The sequence below is a fragment of the Simochromis diagramma genome, unplaced genomic scaffold (genome assembly GCF_900408965.1).
Source record: "Simochromis diagramma unplaced genomic scaffold, fSimDia1.1 OVJJ01000216.1, whole genome shotgun sequence".
In the NCBI taxonomy this organism is placed as follows: domain Eukaryota; kingdom Metazoa; phylum Chordata; class Actinopteri; order Cichliformes; family Cichlidae; genus Simochromis; species Simochromis diagramma.
In genome coordinates this window covers 14,549,547-14,576,858 of record NW_024386883.1, presented here as the reverse complement: position 1 = coordinate 14,576,858, position 27,312 = coordinate 14,549,547, and the positions used below count along the sequence as shown (strand labels likewise).

Below are 27,312 nucleotides of genomic sequence, written 5' to 3'. Positions count from 1 at the left end.
AATTATAGTTTACCAGTTATGATGCAAATTATTCTTGTTCTCTTCCTCTTTTTATGGCCTAAATCCACTTTTTGGTGCGTGTGTTTTTTAATCAGCCTGTAGTTGGAATGATCGAGGCTGAGTTATGATTTCAAAGCTGGCGGTAAAGTTCCACGCTGCTGTCCGACCTTCTCGGCAATAAACAACACGTGTCTGGCCATCCATCTGTCTAAATCACACCCTGTCAGTGGCTGGCTTTCAGTTTCTGTGATGGACAGCAGATGGGCAAAAAGCCAAGTCTTCTGCTCAGTGGGCATGCTTGGATTTAGACAGCAACCCTTTGGTTTTATTTCCACTCCAGGCACTACATGGCATCCTGCAACTTTTTCTTTGCTCACGACGTCATCTGACCTTGTCATCTCGGAGCCATAAACATGAAGGACGCCAGGCATCTGTAGGTTGTTTTGATAGCCTCAAGTAGTTATGGCAAAGCGTTCTTGTCTCTGTTTGATGGGAAAACACTGTGCTGCCAGATTCGAATGCTGCCACTTCAGTGGAAATGAAATAGTGTCTACCATATGCAAGAGAGCCGTTATCATTATGCTAACTGAATTATTTGCTTTATTGTGTGCCTCACCTCATAAGCACTCAAGACGGCACTATCCATCTCTCGGCAGCCAGCTGACCTTATGGGAAAAACAACCCAGCATCCGAGCAAACAGCTTGCTTTCTTATACACATAATCATTAGTGTCTTATTTAATTATGCTGTCCCCTGACAATGGGCTTTTTCCCTTCGCCTTTTCTTACTACACAATGCTCTCCATTCCACTCACAAATTGCCTACACAGTGGGTGAATGAAATGTAAATCAACCAGTGTACTGCATCTAATCAGTAAGCTAACTTGCATGTCACTGTAGAAACTGCAGAAGTAGGCTTTATTTTAGTTTTGTCATTCATAATTTTCTCACCAGACATATGCACTTTTTAGATATGTTAATGGGAAGGGCTCTGTGGTGACAATTAGAAGGAAAAAGCAGACAGTTCATTGGGGTTGTAAAGATACATAGATTGTACATATAGTTCTCGACATTTAAGGGACACAAAAACCAAAGTTTGAATTTTCCAAACAGTTTTCTGTTAGCTATCGGCTCAGTCACACTAGAGGAGAAATAGTCCAAGAGCAATCTCCTTGCTGATTAGGAATACACGGTGGTTGTGGTGACTGTGTTTAATTTTTTCGTAAGTGTGGCAATGAACGGTTGCACATTCCACCTCAGGCTGAGCACTTCTGATTGCAAGACAACTGCACACAACACCTCTTGGGAGGCATCCTGTCTCTAAACAATTGCAGTCAGTCTTGGATTGGCTGGAGTCACTCTCTGATAGACAGGCTGGTTAACTTTTGTGACTAATTTTCATCTATTGTAATAAACACAGGCAGATTGCCAACATGCTGCAATCAATTTGAGTCAGGGTGCACCAATGAGCACGACTGCGCTTCGTTTTTGTAGTCGGGGGTTGAACTTAACTAACTACTTGTTAAATTCTGGCTATACATGCTATATAAAAGCAAGGGTGCCTGTAAATTTGTAGGTAAATTTCCATCCTGCAACAATGTTACCATTTTGGATGAGATTAAAAGTAGAATGTAAGTAGTTTGCAAAGATTTTTGTTCATTTATCAAAAATAATCAATGATAATATAATGATACAAGTGCCAGCTTCACCCAAGTCAATCCCAAACTGACAGCAGACTGACTCTGTTGCTTTGAATCCAATAACTAACTGGGAACGATCAGTTTATTAAAGTCTCACTGAAATGATTAATAATGATTAATAATCTTGGTTGACCCGTTGTCTCATCCATAAAACCTGTAACAGACAAAACATAAAATGGACTCGCTTGCAGAAGTTGCATTACTACATGCAGATATTGGACTACCAGCAGGGGGAGATGATATATTTAAAGCCATTCCAGGGTGCTTAACTGCCAGAAATGATGAATCTAGGCAGCTAATATGTATCTACGTGAAAATGTGTTAATAATGTCTGTTTAAACGCTTTCCCGTGGTTATTTTCATGTTGGCTTGAAATAAAAATTCTCCCTCTGCTTTTACTGCAACTTACTGTAAATTCTGCATGCGTGTCTTTTTACTGATTTTAAGAGGCAAATAGTGAAATCGACATGGTGGAACGGCGTGTCGATTGCACGTTTTGTTGTCGGCTGCTCCTTCACTGTTTTCTCTAGTGTGACTGTAACATCAGTGACCAGTAGGGGCAGTATGATCAATGAAAACCACGACTACTAAGAGCCTTTTAATGCTATAGAAACAGAAAGCTTTCAAAGTAAAAGTTGTGAAAGGTGTTGGTTGAAAAACAATAATACTTCCACTAATTTTATACAATGCTGGTCCTTTTGCTAAAACAAATAAATTTAAAAAACAACAACACAGAATCGTGACTCCAAACTGTGCATTTTGCACTTTATCACATCCCCGAGTGCTCAATTAGTAAACATCTACTTAATTCATACCAGTTGACCGTTAGTCTTTAGACAGTCCACAGAGAAACAAAATTCCTCTGGACATAGGAAGGATACACTAATAGCAGTTGCTATGTAATATTAAACTGTGTAACAGAGTTCAAAGAGAAGGTAGACAGGAGGACTGTTTATGTCTGTTTGTTACCCACTACAGTATGCAAAGAGCATGGCAGCCTCAGCCCCTGCACGGAGCAGAGTGAGGCACTGAGCCGGGTGGTCAGTGTGAGCTCCCTGTTATCAGAGGCCAGCAAAATGCCATTCTGCCTCTGTAGATGAGCTGATCTCCTCCTCTCATGCTCATAGAGAAAGGTCAGATAGTGACAGAAGAGATTTTATTTTTTTAAATAAAATGCTAGGACATGCCAGAGGCCAAAGACATAAGGTTACAGAAACAATAAATACAGAACTTTAACCATTCTCTATTAACAAAAGATCTAATCATTCAGTCTAGGATTTTAATTACTTGTTACATGCTGTTTTATAGCAGTGTTGTGTTATTGCTATTATTAGTTATTGAGAAGACTCGTCTGTGCATATATATATAAATAATACTGCAATTAAAAGTGGCTATTGCTGCAAAAGTGTCCTCCTGGCCTCCATTATGGGCCACGTGTTGTTTTTTTTAAGGAACATTTAGTTGAATAAACAAGGTCAGATGATTAGATAGATAAACATTGTGTTAACCATTCCTACATGAAAACAGGGGCATTATTTTAGAGTTTAATGAATTCTGAGAATGTTTGTACCTCACATACAAATAGAAGCAGCAAATTTAGAGTCTCATTCACTTGAGGAAAATAAGTAACATTCTATGTTTTTGAGAGATGTTGTAGAAATCTATAAGCCACTGGTTAGTTTAGTTAATCTAAGCATAGAGGTGCAGAGTGTCATGGTATGAGCACAAGGCATCAAGTCCTTCTCTGTTCAGCAATAAATACTAAGATCACTTAGTGAGTGCATATTATCTATATATATTTGTCAATAAATATGAAAACAAATGGAAATTAAGGATTGGATCTTAGCTTGTCCATGAATTTTCAAGGTCCTGCATGGAGAAGCATGGCTGTACATTGACATCCATCTATTCCCACCAGGACCCTGAGGGCATGTGATCAGGGCTGTGCATCATACAACACTGGGAAATAAACATGACAGAGCTTCTGCAACAGCACCCCACCACCGAGACTAAAACTAACTCAGAAATAAATGTTCTAATTGTTATAATAAACATTAACTTCATATTAGCAAAATGTAAGGTTATGTGTCCACAGGGAGCTTTCAGCTGCTTCCTAACAGCTCTTAAGGTTCAGCATTGACTTTTTATTTAAAAAATACCCTCAGCATTAAAGTATTAAAAAACATTTTCAATTGAAAATAGTTACATTTTTGGAGTACCATGGAGTTTTTTCCAGTGCCATTTCTCTCACAACATCAAAACGAACCCCAGACTTAAAATATTAACGCCGTCAAAGGTGGACAAGAAAGTGATCCTAGCTGTCACAGATTACCCTGTAATTTAAAATCTAATAGTGAGCTAACACGGTTTTAGCTAACCTTTCTAAATGAAAGCACAGACGTTCACCACAAGGAAGTGCTAAAAGATGCTTTTTGGAACAACAATAAGGATTTAAGACAGAGTGGCCAGGTGTCATACTTGTCAAATCAAAGATAAACTGCAAATTGCAGATTGGTTGTTAGTATTTAATTACAGGTGTACACCGATACAAAAGCTTTACGTGCAGCACAAAGCACATATCAAGAACAGAACTGGATCCTGACAGATCATTTTATAAATGAATGCAGAATTCCTGACAGGCATTTAATTTCTGATGCAAAATTTAAGAGCGTTGCCTGGCTAAGGGTGAATTATGGCGATTTATTTATATTTACATCTATATTTTATTTTCTATTCTTTTGCACTGTTGCCGTGCATTTGTAGCAAATATTTGTAGTAAATAGTTGCCGTGCATTTTGTTTGCACTTCCTAATGAAATGATTGACATTAGGTTAGGGGAAAAAACACAACTCTAAAATATTTATTTCTGATGCACATGTGAAATATTTTTCCACAAAACACTACCACCTGCACACTGTGCACTCTGCTGTTTGCACCAAAATACTCCACAGGCAGCCGAAGCATGTCTGAAGTCAGGAAAACACCAGTTGAAAAGATCTGCTTGTGCTGGCCATTGTGCCACCAAGATAATAGCTTTTTAAGTATGCATCTGTTTTGCATTCAACTAGATCTGCAGATTTTTTTCCATGCTTCTCACAAAGAGGTGAGAAGAGCAAAGTGAAATTCAAATCTAACACCGACATGTTTTTCCGGAGGAAACTAAACACGTCATCTTTCAGCTCTCCCTTCAGGGGTCGATCATCACCCTCCATCTCACCCTCTCTGTTGCATCCCCAGCTTTGCATGAACCCTGTACACCTTCTCCTTTGTTACATCTATAAACCACCTCTACATTCATTTTTTTCCTACTCACACAGGATGAATCTTTTTTTTTTCCAATGGCAAAGCCTTTCACCAAACTTTCAGAGGGTGGTGGGGGGATAGGTTGTGGAAAGTTTATGTCATTTAATTAGTGAAGATAGAACTGTCTACTGTGTTACAGTCCAATTTCCCCTTTTATTCATTATAACATGCATAATTTTCTTTCAATGTCACTGCCACACCTCATGCATTAAACTTTTAGTTGCGGGTAAGAAAAAAGCAAATCTATTCCATTTAATTAGTAGGAATGGAACACTCTTCTCTAATCCGGTCCATTTTTCTGAATTAAGATGATGAGTTAGGCAGATGATACTCAGAAAAAAGGAAAAAAGGGAAAGTATAACGCTGTTTAAATATCCATCAAATGCTGATTTCTAATTTATTACCAAGCTGAAGCACTTACACTGCACCTCCAGGTATTTCTGTGCCTGGAAGTCCTTGACTGCAGGGTGGTCGACGATGCAGATCACAGGTACGCCGTCATCCTCCTTGCTAACGGTGAACGTCAGTCGGCTGGTTACTGTGTACATCTTGTCGTAGGTCAGTTCAACTTTGGGCTTGCCTATGGTAAGAAAGAACAAAGACAAAACAAATAAAAGAGGTCAAATCAATTCACTCAGAGGGTTCTGGCAGGAACCATCTATCCAGTGGCACTGGGGTGTGGAACAGAAACTGCTGGGGCAGTATTTGTACTGTGGGAGAAGCACCTCTAGGAAGCTCGCCTGGAAATCCAACCACAGCAGCCATACCAGGACTTTAGTTGGTTTGAGCAAACAGCGCCAAACACCGACTCGCTCTTTTGGTATAAAAAGTTGGAGTTTGGTTTAAAGTAAAAACTGCACAGCTTGCTGTCCTAATCATTTATGGACTCCTCGTATTCTGTAGGCTAGTTGATTTCCTGCTTGAGGGATCAATTGATTTTCAATGTATGCTTTGCCCACAAAGATCATATAAGGAAAACAGAGCTCCCAAGGCTTAGGCTACCATTGCAGAGAAAATGTCAATAATTTCTATATGCTTTTATTTGGGTAAATATTATCAAAACTTATTTTGGATTTCTTCCTTACTTCTGTCAGAGGTTTATTTTATGCATCCTTGATTCCTCTGGGAGTACGCTATAAAAAAAGAAAGAGAGTATTTTGCTGAACAGTTTTACTTTACAAAATATCAATGATGGCAGCTTTGCACTCAAGGCTACCAGAGAAAAAAAACAACCAAGGTTTGAAATATTAAGGACTGACAAAGACAGGCATTGTTCGCCTGCAAGGGGAATGTCTTTCTTCCCCTGACCTTGCAAAATATTTACAGTGGGAGTGAGAAGCGTGTCCTTGAAAATGGTCCGATAAGGTGAATCAGCTAAAAATTGCCTGCTGTCAGGGGCTACTGTGCGACTGTGAATCACTCATTAGGCTTTATCAAGCCAGATTTATTGTGTGGCCACCTTTTGTACGGCACTGCCAGATCTGAAGCTCGCAAAGCGTCCCTCGTCTTATTACTGGCTGCTCTTTAATAGCACACAGACAAAATGTTCTCAAATGCAACGACGAGGACAGCTTCATTGGGCAAAATGAGGGACATAGATGCAGAGAATGCTGTACAGTAGAGTGACAAAGAAAGATTGATCCTTTTTATCCCTTTGTCCTACTTCCTCGCAGTCATTTGCACAAGCGTGTTTGTGTCCCATCAATAAAACAAACATCAGAGAAAGAGCCTGCAAAAAAGAAACGCCAGAAAAGGAGAAACTCTGTGCTAATATGAACGGCTGCATCCATCAATTCACATTTTAGCTGTAAAATATGTACTCGGTGCACATTCCACTCACTCTTCTGTAGCTCAGCCACTGGGGTGTTCCTGTCACTGTGGTGACAACTGTCTTTTTGGAAGCTGGGAAAGCAAACCTGTGTGATGTGGATGGTGTAAAGGAACAGGTTGTCATGAATAAATACCACTAGAGGCTTTAGATGTATGCAAGCACCTGAAATGGGAACCTGAAGGGGTCTGCTCAAATCAAAATGTCTTTTGAGATGCATGAAAGACTAGTGAAAAGATGTCTTCATTCAAGTCCTGGGTGTCTGAACCTTGTGCTTTACATTTGACAATTTATATCACAATAAAAATAATAACCCACAAAAGCTGTTCACAAAGGCAGGTACAAAGGTGTGGAAGTAGAAGGTATATTTAGAATAAATGGTTTCTGAGATGATTAATGATCCGCCATCTTATTTCCTCCCCATCCTCCTTTTTACACCATCTGTCATTTCCAACACTCCAGAAAAGTCATTTCCTGACATTCTGCTCCTGTATTGGCACATCCAAGCCACTCTACCTTTTCCTGTATGTATCATTCACTGTGTGCTATAGGAATGATATGCAGCTAACTTCCTCATCTTTGCCTGTAGCTCTGTCTGTATTTTAAGGCAGACTTCAAGACCAAGTTGTAGGCCTGGTAACCACAAACCACCACAATGACACTGGCATATGTGAAAACCAAGTATGTGCTTGAAAGTTAGCATCATAGTATCGGCTTGCAGGGTTAGCTAGTCCAACAGTGCTAACAACTATAGCTCCTCAGTCTACTTAGGCCTACACATGCTAATTAAGAGTATACAACTGAGGTCACTCTGATAAGTATTACCACATGAAATATGCTAAGAGAACCCAAAAGGTGTAGCTTTTAGCTAGGCAGAGAGCAGTATTCAGACAATGCGAGAAAGATATGTGGCCACTGAATCCCAGCAAGCCAGCTAAAAGCAGCATACTTTTTATTTTCCATGGTCAGATGCAATAATCATTTCCACTAGGTCCACATCTTCTCATGTTCAGTTTCTGTCCATCAAACTACACAAGCAACTGTCTAATGTAATTGTCTACTAGCATGCTATAAATTCCAGCCACTTAGAGTTTATCCAAGAGGTGCGCATGACCGATAACTTTCTGAATAATTAGCTCTTTCTTCTTCTTTTGGCTACTCCCTTAGGTGTTACCATAGCAGATCATCTGCCTCCATTTCTCCCTATCGCTAGCTTCCTCTCCTGTCACACCATCCCCTCCTTCACTCAATCCATGAATCTTATCTGTGGTCTTCCACTGTTCCTCCTGTCTGGCAGTGCCATCCATTGTCCAGTATATCCACTATCTCTCTTTACATGTCCAAACCATCCCAGTATTGCCTCTCCAACTTTATCTCCAAACTACTCAACCTGCGTTTTCCCTCTGACTACCCATTTCTAATCTTGTCCCTCTTGGTCACTACAGATTAAAATTTTAACATCTTCAGCTCTGCCTCTTGTCTTTTTTTAGTTACACTGTCTCTAAGCTAGACATCATAGCAGGTCTCACTACCATCTTGTAAACCTTACCTTTCAATCTTGCTGCTATCTTCCCTCCCCGCCAGAGATGGGCAGTAACGCGTTACTTGTAACGCGTTACTGTAATCTGATTACTTCAAGTAACGAGTAAAGTAAGGGATTACTATTGCAAAAACGGTAATTAGATTACCGTTACTTTCCCGTAGGAAGGCTGCGTTACTGCGATACTAAAACCGTGAATTTTTTGCGAGAATGTCTCACGACAGTGACGTAAGCGAGTGCGACGTTTGTGTCAACAGCTGTGTGCAGATTAACAATGGATAATATATCTAGTGCGGGAGAGAGTATGAGCGTGCAGCATTTAAAGCGTGGAAGTACTGACCTTACTTTGAGTTTGATTCCATAAAAAGTGACAAAAACATTAGCATCAGTTGTGCGTGGGAAGAAAACTTCTTCTTACAGCGAAAAAAAACCCCTAAACAAGCACCGAGTGCGCAACAACGTAATGGGAAATTTACAGAGAAACTCGCGGATTCTTCAACTGACCGCTGCGGCACACCTGCACCAGGGCAAACCTCCGCCTACCCAACTCCTGCTTTACAGGTGAAAATAGAGCAACAGGACCGCTAGTCTTTGATTTTATTTATTTTCTGCTGTGTTTTACTTGCATCTATTTGAAAGACTGAGTGTAAACACAAAAAATATTTTATTTTATGTGCTGGAATGTGCAGAAAATAGGTTTAAATGTTAAACTAATTTCTTCCAGTCAGAGAATGTTGCATATAATTTAATTTTTGCTTGATGCATAAAGTTAAAAGATTAAAACTAATAAAACAAGTTTAAAAAAAGAGACTTTTCCATTTGATTACATTTTGTATGATGGATTATGTAGAAAAAGTAGAATTGGGCTGAAAGATCTATCGCTTTATTACCTATTCAGGTTGTAAATCGTGTTTTTAAAAAGTAACTAAGTAACTAAGTAATTAATTACTTTTGAAAATAAGTAATCAGTAAAGTAACGGGATTACTTTTTGGGGGAAGTAATCAGTAATTAGTTACTGATTACTTTTTTCAAGTAACTTGACCAACACTGCTCCCCGCACTCTCTTCTTCACCTCTCTTGTGCATTGTCTGTTGCTTTGGATAGTCGACCCCCAGGTATTTAAACTCAGCCACCTTCACTAACTCTTCACTGTTACACCAGAGTCCATCTCATTCACATTTCCTCTTATCTCTTTAGCATACCTCCACCTTTCTCAGCTCTCTTCCACCTGCTCTGACTACGATGTTGTGGGCACATGTCATAGACCATGAAGAATCCTGCTTGTCCCTGTTAAGGACTACTCCTTCTACTACTCCTCCTCCTGCTACTATTAATAATAAATATAAATGCATTTGTATAGCACTTTTTAAAGTACTTCACAACTGGGACGAAGATTTATACAACATTCATACACAGAGATGTCATGTATTTGGCCTCACATATGTATTTTTTGTGTGTTCTGTAGCCGAAGGTTCTATAATCTCAAAAGCCTGTTCTGGATTTCAAATGAGACCATGCAATAGTCAAAAGTGACCCCAATCAGACCAACTGCTTGAATAAAGACTTCCCAGGTCACTAAATAAACAGGAGCATGGGCATTGTCAGTGTGTGCTACTTTCAGCTGATCCCTTATTCACAGGTGGTAGCTCTGCATGTTTGATTTGACAGATTTTTAGCCGGATGTCCTTCCTGATACAATCCCAAAGGAATTGGTGTCTTCTCCCAGGACTGAGCCAGGGGTCTTTCACTTGTAAGGAAAATGTGTACCAAGGAGCCTCTATTTAGGTCTTTGTTAGTAATTAATAAAGTTTTTAAATTAATTCTGAATTTCGCTGGGAGCCACGGGAAGGGAAGAAAAGGGTTGAGGAGTGAACACTGGCTATTATTTAGTATATGAGCTGCTTTTTGAACCAAGTGAAGACAGGAGTGTAAGAGAAGACAAGGGAAGATTAAAGTGTGAACTAAAATGCTTTTATGATTGTGTAAACTGCTTGTTTTTATGTTGCTTTTATTATTCTACTGTGTACAGTGTCCTTGAGTGTTCTGAAAGGGGCTTTCAAATAAATTATTATTATTAAAATGTCCAAGTTGCTGCCTGATAGTGTAGATTAGATTTTTTGCAAAGTTCCTTGCATGAAGCAAACAAGACTGGATGAGCTTAGAAATGTAGGGTTTGAAGTTTAACTGCTGGTCAAAAAAATTTCATAACAGTACAAAATCTAGCAGAGCCTGGTTATATCAGAGCAGATGCAGCATGCTTCCTCTGTTTTGAAGTCGTGCCCCTAAAGACCAGCACTGTCAAGGTCATGCTTTGTTAGCTTAGCGGCACAAATCTGTATATTTTACGTTTGTCCATGCTGCCTTGATGAATAAAAATTTATATGGAAGTAATTTGCCTCTGGTGATCTATTTTTAAATGCTGAGGTGACTGGGCCAGCAAGAGCAGTTTCACAACTCAGTGCCCTTTGCTATGGCTGTTATATAGAAGAAACCACAATGCCGCTAGATACCACTGAAAGTCGTGGTCACTACCGATCTAAATGTCATTTAAAGACAGCAGTTAATAAATATAAAGGATTTTTTATTAATCTTTTCTCTCAGCTATAAAAGCCCTTAACACGTAAAGAGTTCTCTGTATAGGAATATCACCTGTGTTAAACACTGAAAACATACAGAGACATAAATGTCGGAGCTGTGGCAGCAGAGATGAATGCCAGTGAAAGGCAGTGGAAGGTCAAATAAAAGCTGAAGAGGTATTTTAACTTTTTGCGGATTCAACCGTAAAACTCAAGTAGTCCTCTTTCCCTGCACGGACATACTTCATTTCTTGAACGTTTACTGTCTGACAGTATCCTTGTGGAAAAGAAATGAAGCAATGCAATGTTATATAAAATATATGTCTCTCCAATTCCATCACTTACTTTCCCCAAAATATCCTTTTATCCATTTGTCCAGTCTTCCTACTGGGGCAGAGCAGGGTAATTGAAATCACCCTGTGGTAGTCTCTTAACACTTGAGGCTAATGGCTGCTCTGGTCCCTGTCAGTCAATGAAGTGCCCTGCTGACTGTTTTTCTATCTGCTTTCTTCTCCTTAGTTTTAAATGAACAGGGAGGAATGACCTGCACGGCTAGGATTCCCTTTTTCTTACGATTTCCATTGTTGTGCAAGCTTAAAAAACTGGAGATATTAGTGTCAGGGCATATGTTAATAAAGCACTAAACAAGCAGGATAAGAGCAGGAATAAAGAAAAGGATAATGATGAGATAATAGGTCTGTGCATATTTGGAAAGATGGTAGGATTTAAATTGGCAAGCATGACAATTGCAACCTTTAAATGATATTTAAGAGAGTGTGATTATCCTTTAAGGTAATTATGTTAAATTCCGGAGACATTTAATTAGAAATAAGTCTTCTAGGCAAGGACAGCCAAAGGCAGTTTAAGTAATTCTACTCTAGTGCCATATCTCCAGCACCCTGGGCCATTCTTTTTCTTCTCATCTTTCATTTTCTTGCACTGCTTTGTCTTAAATAGTTCCAGCATCAGCAGAACAACCCCATGTTTCATTTACAGAATGATTCTTTGTGGCATCAACAAAACAAACAAACAAAAAGAAAGATCTTGATTTAATTTTGGGCATTTAAAGATTTCTTTGAACTTCCAGGGTGGAATAATTGCAGAGCATACAACAAGTTTGAAAAGTATAGATGAAGGTTCAAATATATACATACACTCAGTTGAATCTTTTAAGAAGTGATGCTGAAGGTTCTACAGTGTCTTTTAACTAGACAAGGCCACGACTGAGTAACTTCTCATTTATGACCATGATTGACTACAACAGGTAGTTTCTGTTTGTCAGCATAAAAAGGATTTGTCTGACAGCACTGATGGGATGACCAACACTCAGAACAATGAGAACTAAAAAGGAGAATTGTAGAGGAAGAGACCAAGAAATCTCTCTTGGAGTCATTTCTAAGCAAGTGCAGTTTCCGGGAACATCAGTTCATTTCATGTAGCTACAAGTTATTCGGATGTGTCACCATTTTGCTAAGGTGTGGAAGAAGACCAAAACTGTCACACTTTAGAGGAAATTGTTCAAGAACAACCCAAAAACCCACCAAGACTCAAGCCTACGATAAACATAAACTACCATAAACTTGTGGAACACCGGCATCACTGTCCACAGTGAAGCAGGTTTCACATTGTCATGGACTGAAAAGCTGCCAACCGAGAAAGAAACCCGGGCTCCAGAATCAGCAACTTCAGACCTTACTGAAATTGGCAGCTGCTAACATAGACGAACTAAATGCCTTCTGGAGAAATATTTTATGGTCAGTGGGACAAAGATTGAGCTATTTGGCCACAATGATAAGGAGAACACATGAACCTTTCTAACCTAAGAACATTGTACCAGCTGTTAAGCACGGTGGTGGTGGTATCATCATGCTCTGGGACTGTTTTTCTGTCAGTGGTATTAGCACAATGCACAAAGTGGACAAAGTGGACAGAATAATTAAGGAGGACTATCTTCAAATTCTTCAGATTAAACGGTAGACAGTTGAAACTTGGACACAACTGGGCGTTCCAACAAGACAATGACCTCAGACATGCATCAAAACTTTTTGAATGGATAAAGCAGGCAGACATTAAACTGTTGGAATAGCCTTCCCAAAGCCCCGACATCAACCCAAAAGAAAATTTTTGGACTACATTTATATGACAGATTGGTATCGATTCTGTCAAGAAGAGTGGTAAATCACTTGGCCAGAAGCATCTGGTTGAGGTGCAACTTGCTAAGGGGAATTTAACCAGATATTAATGGGGATGTATCTATATATTTGAGTCTATATATTCCCCTCTCGCCCCTGCGTGCAGTCTGCCCTTCAAGCTCAGGTCCTCTACCAGAGGCCTGGGAGCTTGAGGGTCCTGCGTAGTATATTAGCTGTTCCTAGGACTGCGGTCTTCTGGACAGAGATCTCCGATGTTGTTCCCGGGATCTGCTGGAGCCACTCGCCTAGTTTGGGAGTCACCACATCTAGCGCTCCGATTACCACTGGGACCACCGTTACCTTCACCCTCCACATTTTCTCAAGCTCTTTTCTGAGTCCTTGATATTTCTCGAGCTTCTCGTGTTCCTTCTTTCTGATGTTGCTGTCAGTTTCAGTTTGTCTACCACCACTATGTCAGGTTGGTTAGCCACCACCAGTTTGTCCGTCTGTATCTGGAAGTCCCACAGGATCTTAGCTCGGTCATTCTCTACCACCCTAGGGGGCGGCTCCCATTTTGACCTCAGGACTTCCAGGGCATATTCGGCACAGATGTTTCTGTATACTATGCCGGCCACTTGGTTAGTGCATTCCATGTATGCCCGGCCAGTCAGCATCTTACACCCTGCAGTTATGTGCTGGATTGTCTCAGGGGCATCTTCACATGGCCTGCACCCGAGGCTATCTATCTATCTATCTATCTATCTATCTATCTATCTATCTATCTATCTATCTATCTATCTATACTTGTAATCTTGTATGCATTACAAAAAGTCCAAAATAAAGTCAACTTGTATACCCAATTCTTGCTTTTAAAGTCATTAAAGATTTATGTTGCACAATCATCCCATCCTGGAAAAAGAAGGGTTAAAAAAAGTCCAAAATTACCACGGCACCCATGCTCATAACGAGTGTATATAAACTTTGACCACACCTGTAGGTACAATAATAAAGGATGGTTTATCTGAGATAACTTGCAACCGTTGAGGCTGCTTCAGCTAGTAGCACCTTTTCACCTATGGCAAAAATTGATAAAAGCAAACAGCATGCTCCAAATGTAGTGTTGTGACAAGTGAGCTATTAAGTACACCTGTATTTTGTGCTACTGCGAAAAATTGTATCTAGCAGTTGTAGAGCTTCACAGAGTGCTGACCCTATTCTGTAAATGTCAATCCATTCCCAACAAGTGTGAGAAAACAACATGTCTGCGGGGTTGAAGGGCGTTTAGCATTACACAAATAATTTTTCTGTCATTCCACAAAACAAACAAATGGGCATTGTTTGAGAGCTCAGTTAAAGAGGCTGGGAATACTCGGTGAAAGCAAACAATGACACAGCACAGTGTGTTAAATAAAAAGAAAATGCTGAATGGGAATGGATTTTGTATGCAGAGCCTGGCAAGCTCCTATTTAAATGAGTTACTGGAAACCCTGAATCAGTATTTCACTGTGACTAACAGCCACAGTGGTCACTAGTTTCACTTTCTCCATTTACAAAAGTAAGTATGCTGGAAAAAACCATTAGTCTTTGTACTTTAATGCACTTTAATGCACTTAAGTAACAGTGCTTTCTGGATAAATGCATTTCTTAAATATCATTAAGTAATATGTGTAAGTTTAGGAAAACTGTAATCTATTCATGGTGGTGCTAACTGTATTTCTCAACAATAATATCACATGAAATACATTTTTAATGTATGTGCATCTGTTCAGAAAAAACAGTTTAAATTACAATTTAGGTTCATTTTTATGGCAACTTTTGTGATATCAATGACTAAAAGACCATCGGCTCTGGCTATTCAATGCCTAAAGAATTTGCCGTTCTTGCCATACTGAACATAATGAGTCTTTTTGTGATGTTAAAAGCCAGCTGCAAGCCAATCCCTGATCTTGTTACAATGGAACATTCTTCGATTTGAGCTGGCCACTGAAGGTTTTATGCGCCTCGGTGCGGAGGTGAACCTGCTCCGGGCTTTTAGAACAGCTTCTGATTCGGACCTTTGTTTCAAAGTCTTTACAAAGCTTACTGTCTGGGCTCTGAGGTGGAGCTGCTTGGCAGGAGGCCTGTTCAACCCCTGAGCTCTGCACCGAGTTCTAAAGCGCAGCTACCTTTGATGAAGGCATGCAGGTTGTCAGGATGCCAACAGGCCTCAGCCATTACTGCAAATGCAAATTGTTCTAATGGAATGTATTCAAAGTCGCAGCAGAGCTCCATTTAAAAAGTAACACCATTAATATGCGCTCAAAGGAAAAAGTGTGCCTATAAATGGAATTATATAAAAATAAAATATTTTTTAGAATCTATTTGTCAAGTCATTTCTTAAATGCCAAACAGTGCAGTCGTCCTGGCTTCAGTAGCAGTATTAATATATTCACCCATCACTCACTGATCTTGCTTCTGCTTTTAAAGCTTGTTTTTTACCATGAAGAACTCAAGTCAAAGAAAAATGTGATCAGAGTACTGCAAGTCAAGAACATTGGTTCTTGGTTTCAGCCAAACCTTAGCTTAATATGATTCCAAATAAAATGTGTGAATTCTTTAAAATATAAAGAGGGAAAAAAATACTGATATGTAACAATGTATCCAAATTATTCGTTTGTGTATTCACAGAATCTTGCAGTATGCTGCTCACTAAATACAAAACGATGGGGTTTCCAAATATGTGGCCACTTATTTTCTCTAAAGGATAATGACAAAAAGGCCGGCTCTGTAGAGGACAAAAAGGAAATTTTAAGCTATTTAACTTCATTTGGATTTTAACAGGTGAATAGAATTGTGGGTTTAGTTTGAATTCTAAAAATTGGTTGGTACATAGGCAGGATTATGAATATGATCTTTGAAATTTTGATGTTTGAAAGAAAACGTGTTTTTATTTATTCATTTATTTTTTACACACATGAGTTAATGGATAGTTGTACATATATTTATTTGTGTTACAGTTTTTCTCAGTCGCTTTGGTGCTTTTCTCAGATCAAAATGAAAATTCTCAAAAGCATTAGTGCAATCTCCACAACCTTTAGTCATTTGTGCACATCACAGTAGCAATTTCTCCTTCCTCTGAACAAATTGCAAATGCTCTTGGGCATGTATCAGTTGCTTTCATACAATTCTCTGCCATCGACAACATTATCATTTGCTTATGTCATGTCAGTCAAAATGAACTATACTTTTGGATGCTAAATAGTCGTTCCCAATAAAACCAATAGTCTTTATTTCATTGCTTGAGTCATTACATACAAAATTGTTGAACTAGTTTTCAAATGCCGTCAAGCAAATGTTATACCTTTTTGTCATTATTTTTTCCTGTCCCCGAAATTGAACAATTTCTCTCATGCCATAGTCCCTGAGAATGACAGGGGTGGAGGTCAACTCAACAAGTATGTTGTTGTTTGGGATAATGTCCCTTTTCACTACTCACATCTGGTCAGACAGTGGTTTGCAGCACATGACAGAATGCCTGTTGAATATCTCCCTCCCTACTCCCCATTCCTTAATCCGATAGAGGAGTTTTTGTCTGCCTGGAGGTGGAAGGTTTATTCACATGCACAAATGGCCCTGCTAGCAGCCATGGATGCAGCATGTGACGACATCACAGCAGAGTCATGCAGAGGGTGGATTCGCCACTCCAGGAGATACTTTCCTCGCTGCATTGCAAGGGATGATATCCGTTGTGATGTAGATGAGAATATGTGGCCAGACAGACAGGGACGTCTGAATGTGCCAGAATGATTTCCGTATGTTCAGTTACAATATGTACTGTTATATTGTTCACATTGTGCACCGCTCTACCAAAAGGGTGTTTCTCATGTTTATTCTAAATATGTGACTGTAGAGTATTTTTCTTTTGCACAATGTTGTAGAATTACAAACATCCTACACAGTAAAAATGTGAAACATACGTATTCAGTGTCTTGTACTCACTTACTTCCATAACTACAGGAATGTTTAACTTTACTGTAGATTTTACTGCACATGGCTGTGCAAAAAGTGTATAGTGCTGTCTTGAGCATTTTCAGGTAGTGTTACTGAGTTCTGACCTTTTACAGTTTTTCTCAGTCGCTTTGGTGCGTTTCTCAGATCAGAATTGAAATTCTCATAACTATTAGTTCAACCTCCACAACACTCAGTCATTTGTGCACATCATAGTAGCAATTTCTCCTCTCTCTGAACAAACTGCAAATGATTTTGGACATGAATCAGTTGCTTCCATACATTTCCCTGCTGCTTTCTGACATTTCCATTTGCTTATGTCATGTCAGTTAAAAGTAATCATACCTATGGATGCTGAATAGTCATTCCCAATAAAACTAATAGTCATACATCCATTGCTTGAGTCATCACACACAAAATTGTTGAACTAGTTATCACATGCCAAATATTGGCCATCTGTCAAGCAAATCCTATACCTTTCTGTATCATTGTTCCTGGAAATGTCTCCGAAATTGAACAATTGATCTCAGGTGAATTACAGTTGTCACTCATGAGGAGGCTCTACCAAATGGGTGATTTTATGTTTACATGTATTCTACAGTGAACAAGTGACTGTAGCATATTTTTCTTTTGCACAATTCTGTAGGATTACAAACACTTCTACACAATGGAAATGTGAAACGTACGTATTCAGTGTCTCAGTTACTCCCAAGACTCCCATAACATCTACAGTGACTTTACTGCACATTTCAGATGGCTGTACAGGTAGGCCATAGTGCTGTCGTCAGCATTTTCAGGTGTCACCAATTGTTTTTGCAATGGGAAACACTGAAATTATAAACTGTCATAGTGGAAACATGACAATGCCATTTGACTATCTTGTTCATAAAGATGGTGTCAAGACTTTTCATTTTGATGGCACTGACAGTTTCATTGACATGGATACTTGCTTTTGAGGTATGGATAATCAATTCTGTGCATGTGACGTGCTTTTGCAGGCTATCCACTAGGTTTTGCAGTTTGCACTAATTGTTTTGGGAAATGCACTAACTGCTGTGCAAATGTTAATGGTGTTCTGAGAAACGCACCAAAGCGACTGAGAAAAACTGTATTGCATTGGAAGACACTGAGAGAATACTGTACACTGTCATAATGAAAACACTACAAAGCCATTTGATTATCTTGTTCATCAAGTTGGTGTCAAGACTTCTCATTTTGATGACACTGACAGTTTCATTGACATGAATACTGGATTATCAATTTTGAGCAAGTGACCTGCTTTTGCAGGTTATCCACTAGGTTTTGCAGTTTGCACTAATTGTTTTGAGAAATACACAAACTACTGTGGAAATGTTAATAGTGATGTGAGAAAAGCACCAAAGCGACTGAGAAAAACTGTAAGAGAGGAAAGGTCTTGACTGTTGGATGGGATTTTCTCAAAGTCAGTGTACAGTGCCTAGAGTACCTGGAAGCTCTTTATCTCCTTTCATCCATCTGATGATGGCAGCAGGCTTACTGCTCATGGCAGTGCAGGTCATCTCTGTCTCGTTGCCCTCGCTCAGGACCTCATCCCGGGCCTCAATGATGGGGTTACCTGGAGGAACTATGACAGGACACACAAACAGAACTGTGTAAACACTGAGGCAATGCAGTACACCCTAAAAACCACAAGCTAAGAAGAAAACAGGACTGATATTAGAAGGCTTTTCTTTTAAAATTAGAATTAGAAAAGTGCAAAAATCTAATTCAGGAATTATCATTTGCAATACTGTGAACATGTTGGATGTTGTTTAAATAACTCATATTTTGCAGTTATTTATTCAATATATACTCACCAGCCACTTTATTAGATACAACTGTTCAACTAATAGCCAGCCAATCACACGACAGCATTTAGGCATGTAGACATGATTGGAATAACCTGCTGAGGTCCAAAGCAAACATCAGCATGGCATGGTTGCTGGTGTTTCAAAATCTACCAGATTTACTGGAGTTTCTCTGTACAACGACCTCCAAGGGAACCAGAGAATGGTTCGTAAAAGATCAAATATCCAGCGAGTGGCAGTTCTCTGGGCCATTTTGTCGTCATAGGTCAGAGGACAACGGCCAGATTGCTTCAAGCTGACAGGAAAGCAAAAGTAACTCAAACAACCACTTACTCGTAGCAACCACCTGTAGCAGATGGGCTACAGCAGCAGACACACTGGATGGCACACTAGGGGTCCTTTAGGGCCAGCTGACCATCATTTAAACACCACAGCCTACCTAAGTACTGTTGCTGTTCCATGTCCACGCCTTTATGACCATAGTGTGCCCATTTTCTGATGGTTGCTGATGGCTGCTTCTACCAGAATAACACGCCATGTCACTAAATTAAAATCAACTCATGTTTCCTCCACAGTCAGTAGATCTCAGTCCAACAGAGCACAGCTGAGGTGAGGTGGAACAGGAGATTTACATCATGGAAACGACAGCAACTGTGCGATGCTATCATGACAATATGGAACAAAGTTGCTGAGGAGTGTTTCCACCACTGAATAATTAAGACGGCTCTGAAGGCAAAATGGGTCCAACACAGTACTAGCAAGGTGTATCTAATGAAGTGGCCACTAAGTGTTTTTACAGTTACAGATGACAAATATTTTAAAAATCTGACAATCACGAGCTTGAAACACTGAAAAACATAAAACAATAAACACAAAGTTTAAAAAATGCATGTTGATTTCATATTATTATGTTCATATTTATCAGCTATTATCACAACAGCATTTATAGAGCAATATTGTTCAGTTATAGTTAAAAGTCCCAAGATTTGTTTCCAAAATATCCTAGTAAAGGTATGCCTACTTATAAAGTTGGGCTAGTCTCTAAATTTAAGGAAAACTGTGAAAATATTATTGAAAAAGTTATGTTTTGTTTATTGTTTGAACACCTTTCTTACTAAGCTCACCATAAAAAGCCAAAAACAATCTCACGTCTCACACATCTATACAAATACATTAATGTGTTAAGACCTTGTGTAGACTAATTGCTGTTTAACTCACTTAATTCTAACAATAACACTGAGCGTTTGTCTGCATATGTATGTATATTTTTGTGCGCTTTGTTACTTAGCACTGTGATTTCAGCGTAGGCCTCCTGCGGGGGGTCTGTGTACAGCTGGCAAACATATCGACCCTCGTCTGACAGCGAGACATTAGACAGTGACACCCGCAGCTCGTTGTCGGAGAAGTTCACGAGCTGAAAGCGAGAGTCTTTCAGTGCTGAAAGAGAAAAAAAAACACACACACACACAACTTTATATTATTATTATTATAGTATATTCAAAAATGTAGAAGTCTGCTTTATATGACTTTATGAAGTTAGTATTGTTCATGCAATTTAAAAGGGAAGTTGCATTCATGCTGCTGTTTGTCATTATTCAGGATTTAGTATTATAAAGGTATGTGATCCCGTACTCCTTTAAGTGTGATTTGACCAGTAGTCTTCAAATGAGGCTTATAGCTAATAATGAGACATATTATTAGCTCGTGATTATTGTTACATGTTAAAAAAAGGATTTGCAGCATCCAATAGAGCAGGGTGTGAGACAAACATCCTGTTATTTCATTAAAGAAACAACAACATTAGATCATAATGTAAAATGTGCATTTTATTTCTTTTTGGCCTCAAAAGAATCTGTGTATAAAGCACAAAATACATCAAACTGTCCACTGCCTTAGGTCAACTCCACTAGAGCTGTAACTTCTTCCTGTGAAGAGCCACGACAGCAGACCATCTGCCTCCACCTCACTTTATCTCTAGCATCCTCTTGTGTTACATCGACCTTCTGCATCTCCTTCTTCACTACATCCACTCTGTGCTCTTCTTGTTTTCCTCCTTCCTGGCAGCTCCACCTCCAACATCCTTTCTCCAGTGTATCCACTATCCTTCCTCTGCACATGTTCAAATCATCTCCGCTTCCCCTCTCTAACTTTATTCCCAAACTGCTCAACCTGAGCTGTGCTTCTGATGGACTCCTTTCTAATCTCCAATGACAATCTTTAGACTTTCAGCTCTCCATCTTCACCTCCTGTGCCATCACCAAACCATACATCACAGTAAGACTCACTAACATCTTGTAAACCTTCCCTTTCACTCTTGCTACTTTTCATCTGCACCCACTCCACCCTGCCTGCACTCTTTCTCACCTCTCTTGAGCATCGTCCATCGCTTTAGATGGTTGACCCCAGGTATTTAAACTCATCCAGCTTCACTGATATACTAAATTCTAATGCTCTCCATTCGGGTCACTCCCAACAAAAATCTGGGCCTATAAAATTCTGCCACCTCCAGCTTTGTTAGCGCCACCATCTCCAACTTATACCTCCAGTTTTTAAATACAGACTCAAACATGACAATTTAAGTGTGCTCCTTATGACAAATAGCAAGTGAGAAAGACTACTTACTATTTTAACTTTCTATAGCTTTTTGTCCATCATAAGCATGAGAAAAAAAACATTATTAAAGAAGCCATTCATTTTTAATTTTACTTTACAAAAACAATACTGTGATAAAAACGACAGGACTTTGGTGTTTTCTGTTTCTTTTTCCTTCGTTAAGGCAGTAGGCGTAAATCTGGTAAAAAAAAATATTTTAGAAATTTGAATTTATTTATATGGACAAATACGAGCCAGCCATTGTTGTTTTCACAACCTCAAACTGTACTCAAAGAGCTTTCACATGGGTAAAAAAAACCTTCAATATAATTAGTCAACAATCAATCACAGAGCTAAGTGTGCAACTCTGTAAAGCACTTTGTTACTCGCTTCTATTCAATCCAAAATGCAGTTTTGTTCAGATATACTGTGGCTGTTAACAGCGTTGTTTGCATTAACACAAGCCTCATCCTTGGCCGTCCTTCAGTGAGCCTACACAGCAATTGAGAGCAGTTCCATAAATCCTGTCTCTTCTTCATCTGTAGTCACTTTCATCTTGCCTAACCTTGTTTGCCCACCTACCTAAGCACACTCTATCAGCTCTAATGTAGAATGACAACATGTGGTTAAGATGAAAGCCTACCCATACCCATCCCCTCTTCGATGTGCTGATAAACTCTGCTCTGACTGACAGCAACTCCAGGTTCTCTGCACTCTGCACTCTCTTAGATCTGTGTACTCATCCTCTGGCACTCTTTTTTTTCTAACAGCTTAAAGTATTAAACACGGAGACTTCTGACACAAAACACCTCAAAACAGACATGAATAGACAGAAGAACCTCCGGGGTCCATTATAATTTTACACGGCTTCCGCGGCCATACGTTATCAGGATTTAAAGCTGAGAGGCATTGTGGACATGCAAAAAGCAAGAGGCTAAAACTGATTTTGTGCATCATTATTTGCATCAGATAGATTTAAAATAATATCACCAGGCTGACTAGAAAAAAAATCTGCATCCAAATATGCATCTGTGCTCTTCTTTGGCCGAAAAAGAAAGCCTAAAAACGCTGGCCATGATGTTGGATGATCTGAACAAGAGATCACTAAGATGCTGCTGTTATCCCGGTACTTCTCTTAGTCTTTGATTATTCTGCCAGAAAATCCTGCTCACAACACTACAACAAATTGCTAAGAAGCAGTGCAAACAATCCAGAAAAGATTTAATGATGCTGTGTTAAAGTGTGGCATACAAGAAAGTTATTTTCCATAAAAGCTCTTATTTCATCTGAATACATATTCCTCACCTTTTCCAAAGAGAAAGAAAAAAAAAAAAACAGGCAACTTATATGCTTGGTTCCATTAGCGCAGCTATTAGTTTCTTTTGTCTAACTACAATGAAACCCTTATTCTAGGAGATGAATAATGTGCCCCTAATTAGTGTTGCTCATTCAAACGCCTTGTTAGCCCTCATTAAAATGAGAGGTCAGCATCTAATCCTAATGATTTAATTGAATTAAATGTTCCCAGATTCAAACACACCCATGCTACAATACAGAGATGCAAAGAAAAAAAAAAAAAAAACACCTGGAAAGGCTCTAATAAGCAAAACTGTTACTGACGAGACATGTTCTTCCTTTTTAAAGAAGAGACTTTTGTATTAACAGCCAATGTTTTGTGTTTCAAAGAGAAGGATAGTCAGTGTAATCCAGCATGCAAATATTTATGGCACTGTAATGTATCTCACTGAGGAAACACAACAATTTATTTGTTAAAGGAGCTTAGAATAATCCAAAAAACCTGTAAAAAGGTTTCTGGAGGTCACAAAAAAACAAAAAAGAATTTGAAGAAGTGTTAAATCTTAAGAGGATATAAAACACAACATCATCAGTATAAACCTGGACTTTGCTGTATGGAGGAGCAGTAGTTCAATGTCCAAATGACAACAGAGTGTGTCAGCGCAACTTTAAAGAAGAGATATGGTGTAACAAGTGTAGCATTAAACTAATAAGACTATTTGTTTTCTGATGTCTGCTCAGTCTTCCTTTGCTTTGTCAAAAATCCCTCCAAACAGCAACATGCAGTCTCCTTAGAACAGTTTTAGCTTCAGCAGCATTTCAGCTGTCAGCTGAACATTTTGTCCTCTAGATGCTTTCCTTGAACTTTTTACACAACATACATTAAATGCTATGGTCAGCAGTGAGTGACATATGTGTCACTGAGATCTAAGTCATCATCACTGATAAGCTTAACTCTGGGCTATGAGAACAAAAACAAACAAAAGAAGCAGCAAACCTTCATCGCAGCTGCTCACTCTCTTGGGCAGGAGTTACTGTTAAGGGAATAGTGTCGTAGTTTTCAAAGGAGCTTGCAAAGAAAAGCGTCTGGACTTCTTTAAGTTGCTTGAAGACGTTTCACCTCTCATCCAAGAAGCTTCTTCAGTTCTAAGGTCAAATGGTGGAGAGTCCCAGATATAAACCTAGTGGGAGTTTCCCCCCACAGAGGGACAAAAGGACCCCCTGATGATCCTCTAATCGCCTGAGCCAAGGTGTGAAACTGGGTGTGGGTCCCAATCAGCCAGAGTTTCGGGTGAGTTCATTGTGAAACCTGGCCCCACCTTATCATGCGATAAGGTGCGACTTAGATCTCAGTGACACATATGTCACTCACTGCTGACCATAGCATTTAATGTATGTTCGCATGATAAGGTGGGGCCAGGTTTCACAATGAACTCACCCGAAACTCTGGCTGATTGGGACCCACACCCAGTTTCACACCTTGGCTCAGGCGATTAGAGGATCATCAGGGGGTCCTTTTGTCCCTCTGTGGGGGGAAACTCCCACTAGGTTTATATCTGGGACTCTCCACCATTTGACCTTAGAACTGAAGAAGCTTCTCGGATGAGAGGTGAAACGTCTTCAAGCAACTTAAAGAAGTCCAGACGCTTTTCTTTGCAAGCTCCTTTGACTACGATGACCTGGATGACTGAGAACCTTCACAGACATAGTGTCGTAGTTTGTATCTTCTTTTAAATGTACTTTAGGAAGATTTCAGTGCAGTAAAAGCAGGTGTAAAGTGCAGGCTTTTGTTATTTTACCTGCTGAAACACATTTACTTGACATAATTTTGAGTGCACAGTACATATGTAGCATTCATGTCACCATTTAGCAAAAAGCTGCAGGAAACTTACAAGTGTAGCCAATTTCTTTTGTATTTAAATACTAACATGTTGTCATTTTAAATCACTCGATATACCATTATTATCACTTTGACCTTTAAAGTCTACTGACTTTGAAGGAGGTCAAATGTGAAATGATATTTTAAATCTCTATTTGGTACTTTCTATATATTGATAATACACACCACAAATGCTCAGTGGTCAGAGGCTGGGCTCGGGATAACGCCAATTTAGTTTGAAAAAGCTTTGTAGCAGTAAAAGTAATCACAGCGCATGATGGGAGGTGGATGCATAGATCCATGACTATGATCAGAACATGATCATGCCGTGCAGCAGGACACTTAACCTCCTAGGACCTGCCGTCCACATATGTAGACATCACATTTTGGGTTACTTAGACCAAAATACTCAATTCTGCTCTACAAGGGCCTGATATCCACTTACGAGAACATTATACTGCTACTGTTCTATCGAATTTTTAAATGAATATCCTCGTACGTGGCTCTCATTTTTTTTAGAAACTAAAATTAGGTAAAAAAAAAAAATCTGCTAATTCGTTGTTTTTACATTTATCAGGCCCCAATCAGCCCAAATATCAAAGAGAAATTAAAAATGCATGCCATGGAAGAGTTCGGGTCTTAGGACGTTAATGTTAAACTCATTGGGGGGCTGCTCAGATGGATCAGTCTTATCCACACGTGATGTTATTTTCTGTGATTACACGTGTATGACATGGGAGAAAAAAATGCAAACAAATCAATTTTGTCAATCTTTATACTGGCTGCAAACTTTAGCTCAAATCGTAGAAAGAGGGTCAGAAAGCACAACACCAATCCATCTGAACAAATAAGAGGTGCTAGTAATTAGCCATGAAACAAAAACACGTCATCAGAAAATGTTATATATCCTGCAACGACACAATAAAACCCAGCCATAAACATATATGCCTGGGTTCAGAAATGCACCATCAAGCAACCCAAGCTTAGCTAAAACCCTAAACATCTTATGCTGTGGATACTTTGAAACATCCATAAATTAATGAAAAATCTGGTGCATCAACAATTTAAAAAACCCGTGCCAATCAGATATAATCCATTCCATAAAAGCATTTCTCAAAGATCTCTTAATCCTCTTATGTGTCACTTCTAACTAAGGCGTTGCCGTGCAAGCATGAACTGAATAAATACTTTCTAAAAAATAATGAAAAGAAAAATGGAGGCACTTTGGCAAGGACAGCTCCCCATGCTCAAGGTTTGGGACAACAATACTGCAGGCTCAAAGAGATGCAAGGGCATATGACGGAGAACAGCCTGGTTAACACAGCAGGACTGAACACAGTGGTACATTTCAGAAAAAAAAAAACATAAGACAAGGCAAGCCAAGAAACGCTGCAGACGGTCCTTTTATTGTAACATCACAGCAAACTGGAATACATATTTCACTTTTCTTTGTGTACCAGGCAGAAAAGAGAGTGACCTTTTATCTTCATGCTCTTTTTGTCCCGTTCTCCTTCTCTTGTTCTATCATATCTGATAGCATAGCAGGGACATCACAGATGCCCGACAAAGGTAATTGATAGTCAGGTCTTTGGATAAGAGATGTCTGTCCAGACCCTGAAAGGCTGTAAATTATCTGATGTATCTGTTTTTGCAGTTTATGGTGATTGAGCTAATTTAAAAGCAGTGATAAGATTGTACAGTAGAGCTGTCCTGAAGTTTAGCCAAGGAGACTTTAAGAGGAAGCTGACTTTCCACCTCCCTCTTAAGAGTCGCTGAGTGCAGTGCCACTGGGCATGCTAATTAGAGCTAACTAACAGCATGGCGGCTTAAATTAATCCCATTCATTAGTATGTTGTCACCACTTTAAGTTTATTTTATAGCAATATGAAAAACTAGGCTATTGTCTTCTGACTTGGCCTGTGGGGACGGCAGCCAATATGTTGGGGCTTCCGGTATAAACTGACATCCTGTTCAATTAGCCGGCCAGATTTAGAAATCTAAACGAGTGAAATACTTGTACCAATTTCAGTCAATCATCACTGATGACCCTAAACTTAGGCTATAAGAACACAAACAAAGTACATCATCATTCTAACGGACACATATCAAAAAATGATTTTTTAGCAGGATGTGAACTCAAAAAACACAGCTTTGTTGCTGGAAAAAAGCAAAATGGTACAAAACTAAACTGGGAAATTCTAATGACCATTCACACGGGGAAACACAGGGAGAGTCGCACAGCTATGAGGGAGGACACGACACATAGCTGAGGGAGACGCGGACATAAATACACAGAAGGATCATGAGGGAAGCGAGAACACACGGGGAGCACAGCTGACACGAATAACCATGATGAGACAGTGGATTCTAAATATCACATTTAGTGAAACCCAAATATCATGTCACATTTGACCTCTGACCTCCATTTCACATCTGGCTTTTATATAAAGATATAACAAAAAATTGGTATATCTTTAAAGTATATGTTTTTGGTGTTTTTTAAACCTAATGAGGAGTTAAATCTTTCCTGCACGCAACCAGTCTCGTCAATTCCAAATGATGGACATCACTTGGTGTACAAACTAACAACAAGAAGTAACCAGAAACCTTATAGCACCACTTCTCATTAGAGATCATGTTTACATTACTGTTA

The 27,312-nt window shown here is 39.3% G+C and overlaps 1 protein-coding gene across 5 annotated transcripts in view; it reads right to left on the bottom strand.

Annotated features, from left to right (window-relative positions):
- The window catches only part of cadm1a (cell adhesion molecule 1a), a 458,218-nt gene that overhangs the window by 85,639 nt on the left and 345,267 nt on the right, over positions 1–27,312 (bottom strand). For all 5 annotated transcript variants that reach the window (XM_040032420.1, XM_040032421.1, XM_040032422.1 and 2 more), the window contains 3 exons: positions 20,177–20,329; positions 18,532–18,669; positions 5,424–5,582 (listed from right to left, as the gene is read on the bottom strand). In XM_040032420.1, coding sequence (XP_039888354.1) covers positions 5,424–5,582; positions 18,532–18,669; positions 20,177–20,329 — 450 coding nt within the window. The remainder of the gene's footprint in view (positions 1–5,423; positions 5,583–18,531; positions 18,670–20,176; positions 20,330–27,312) is intronic.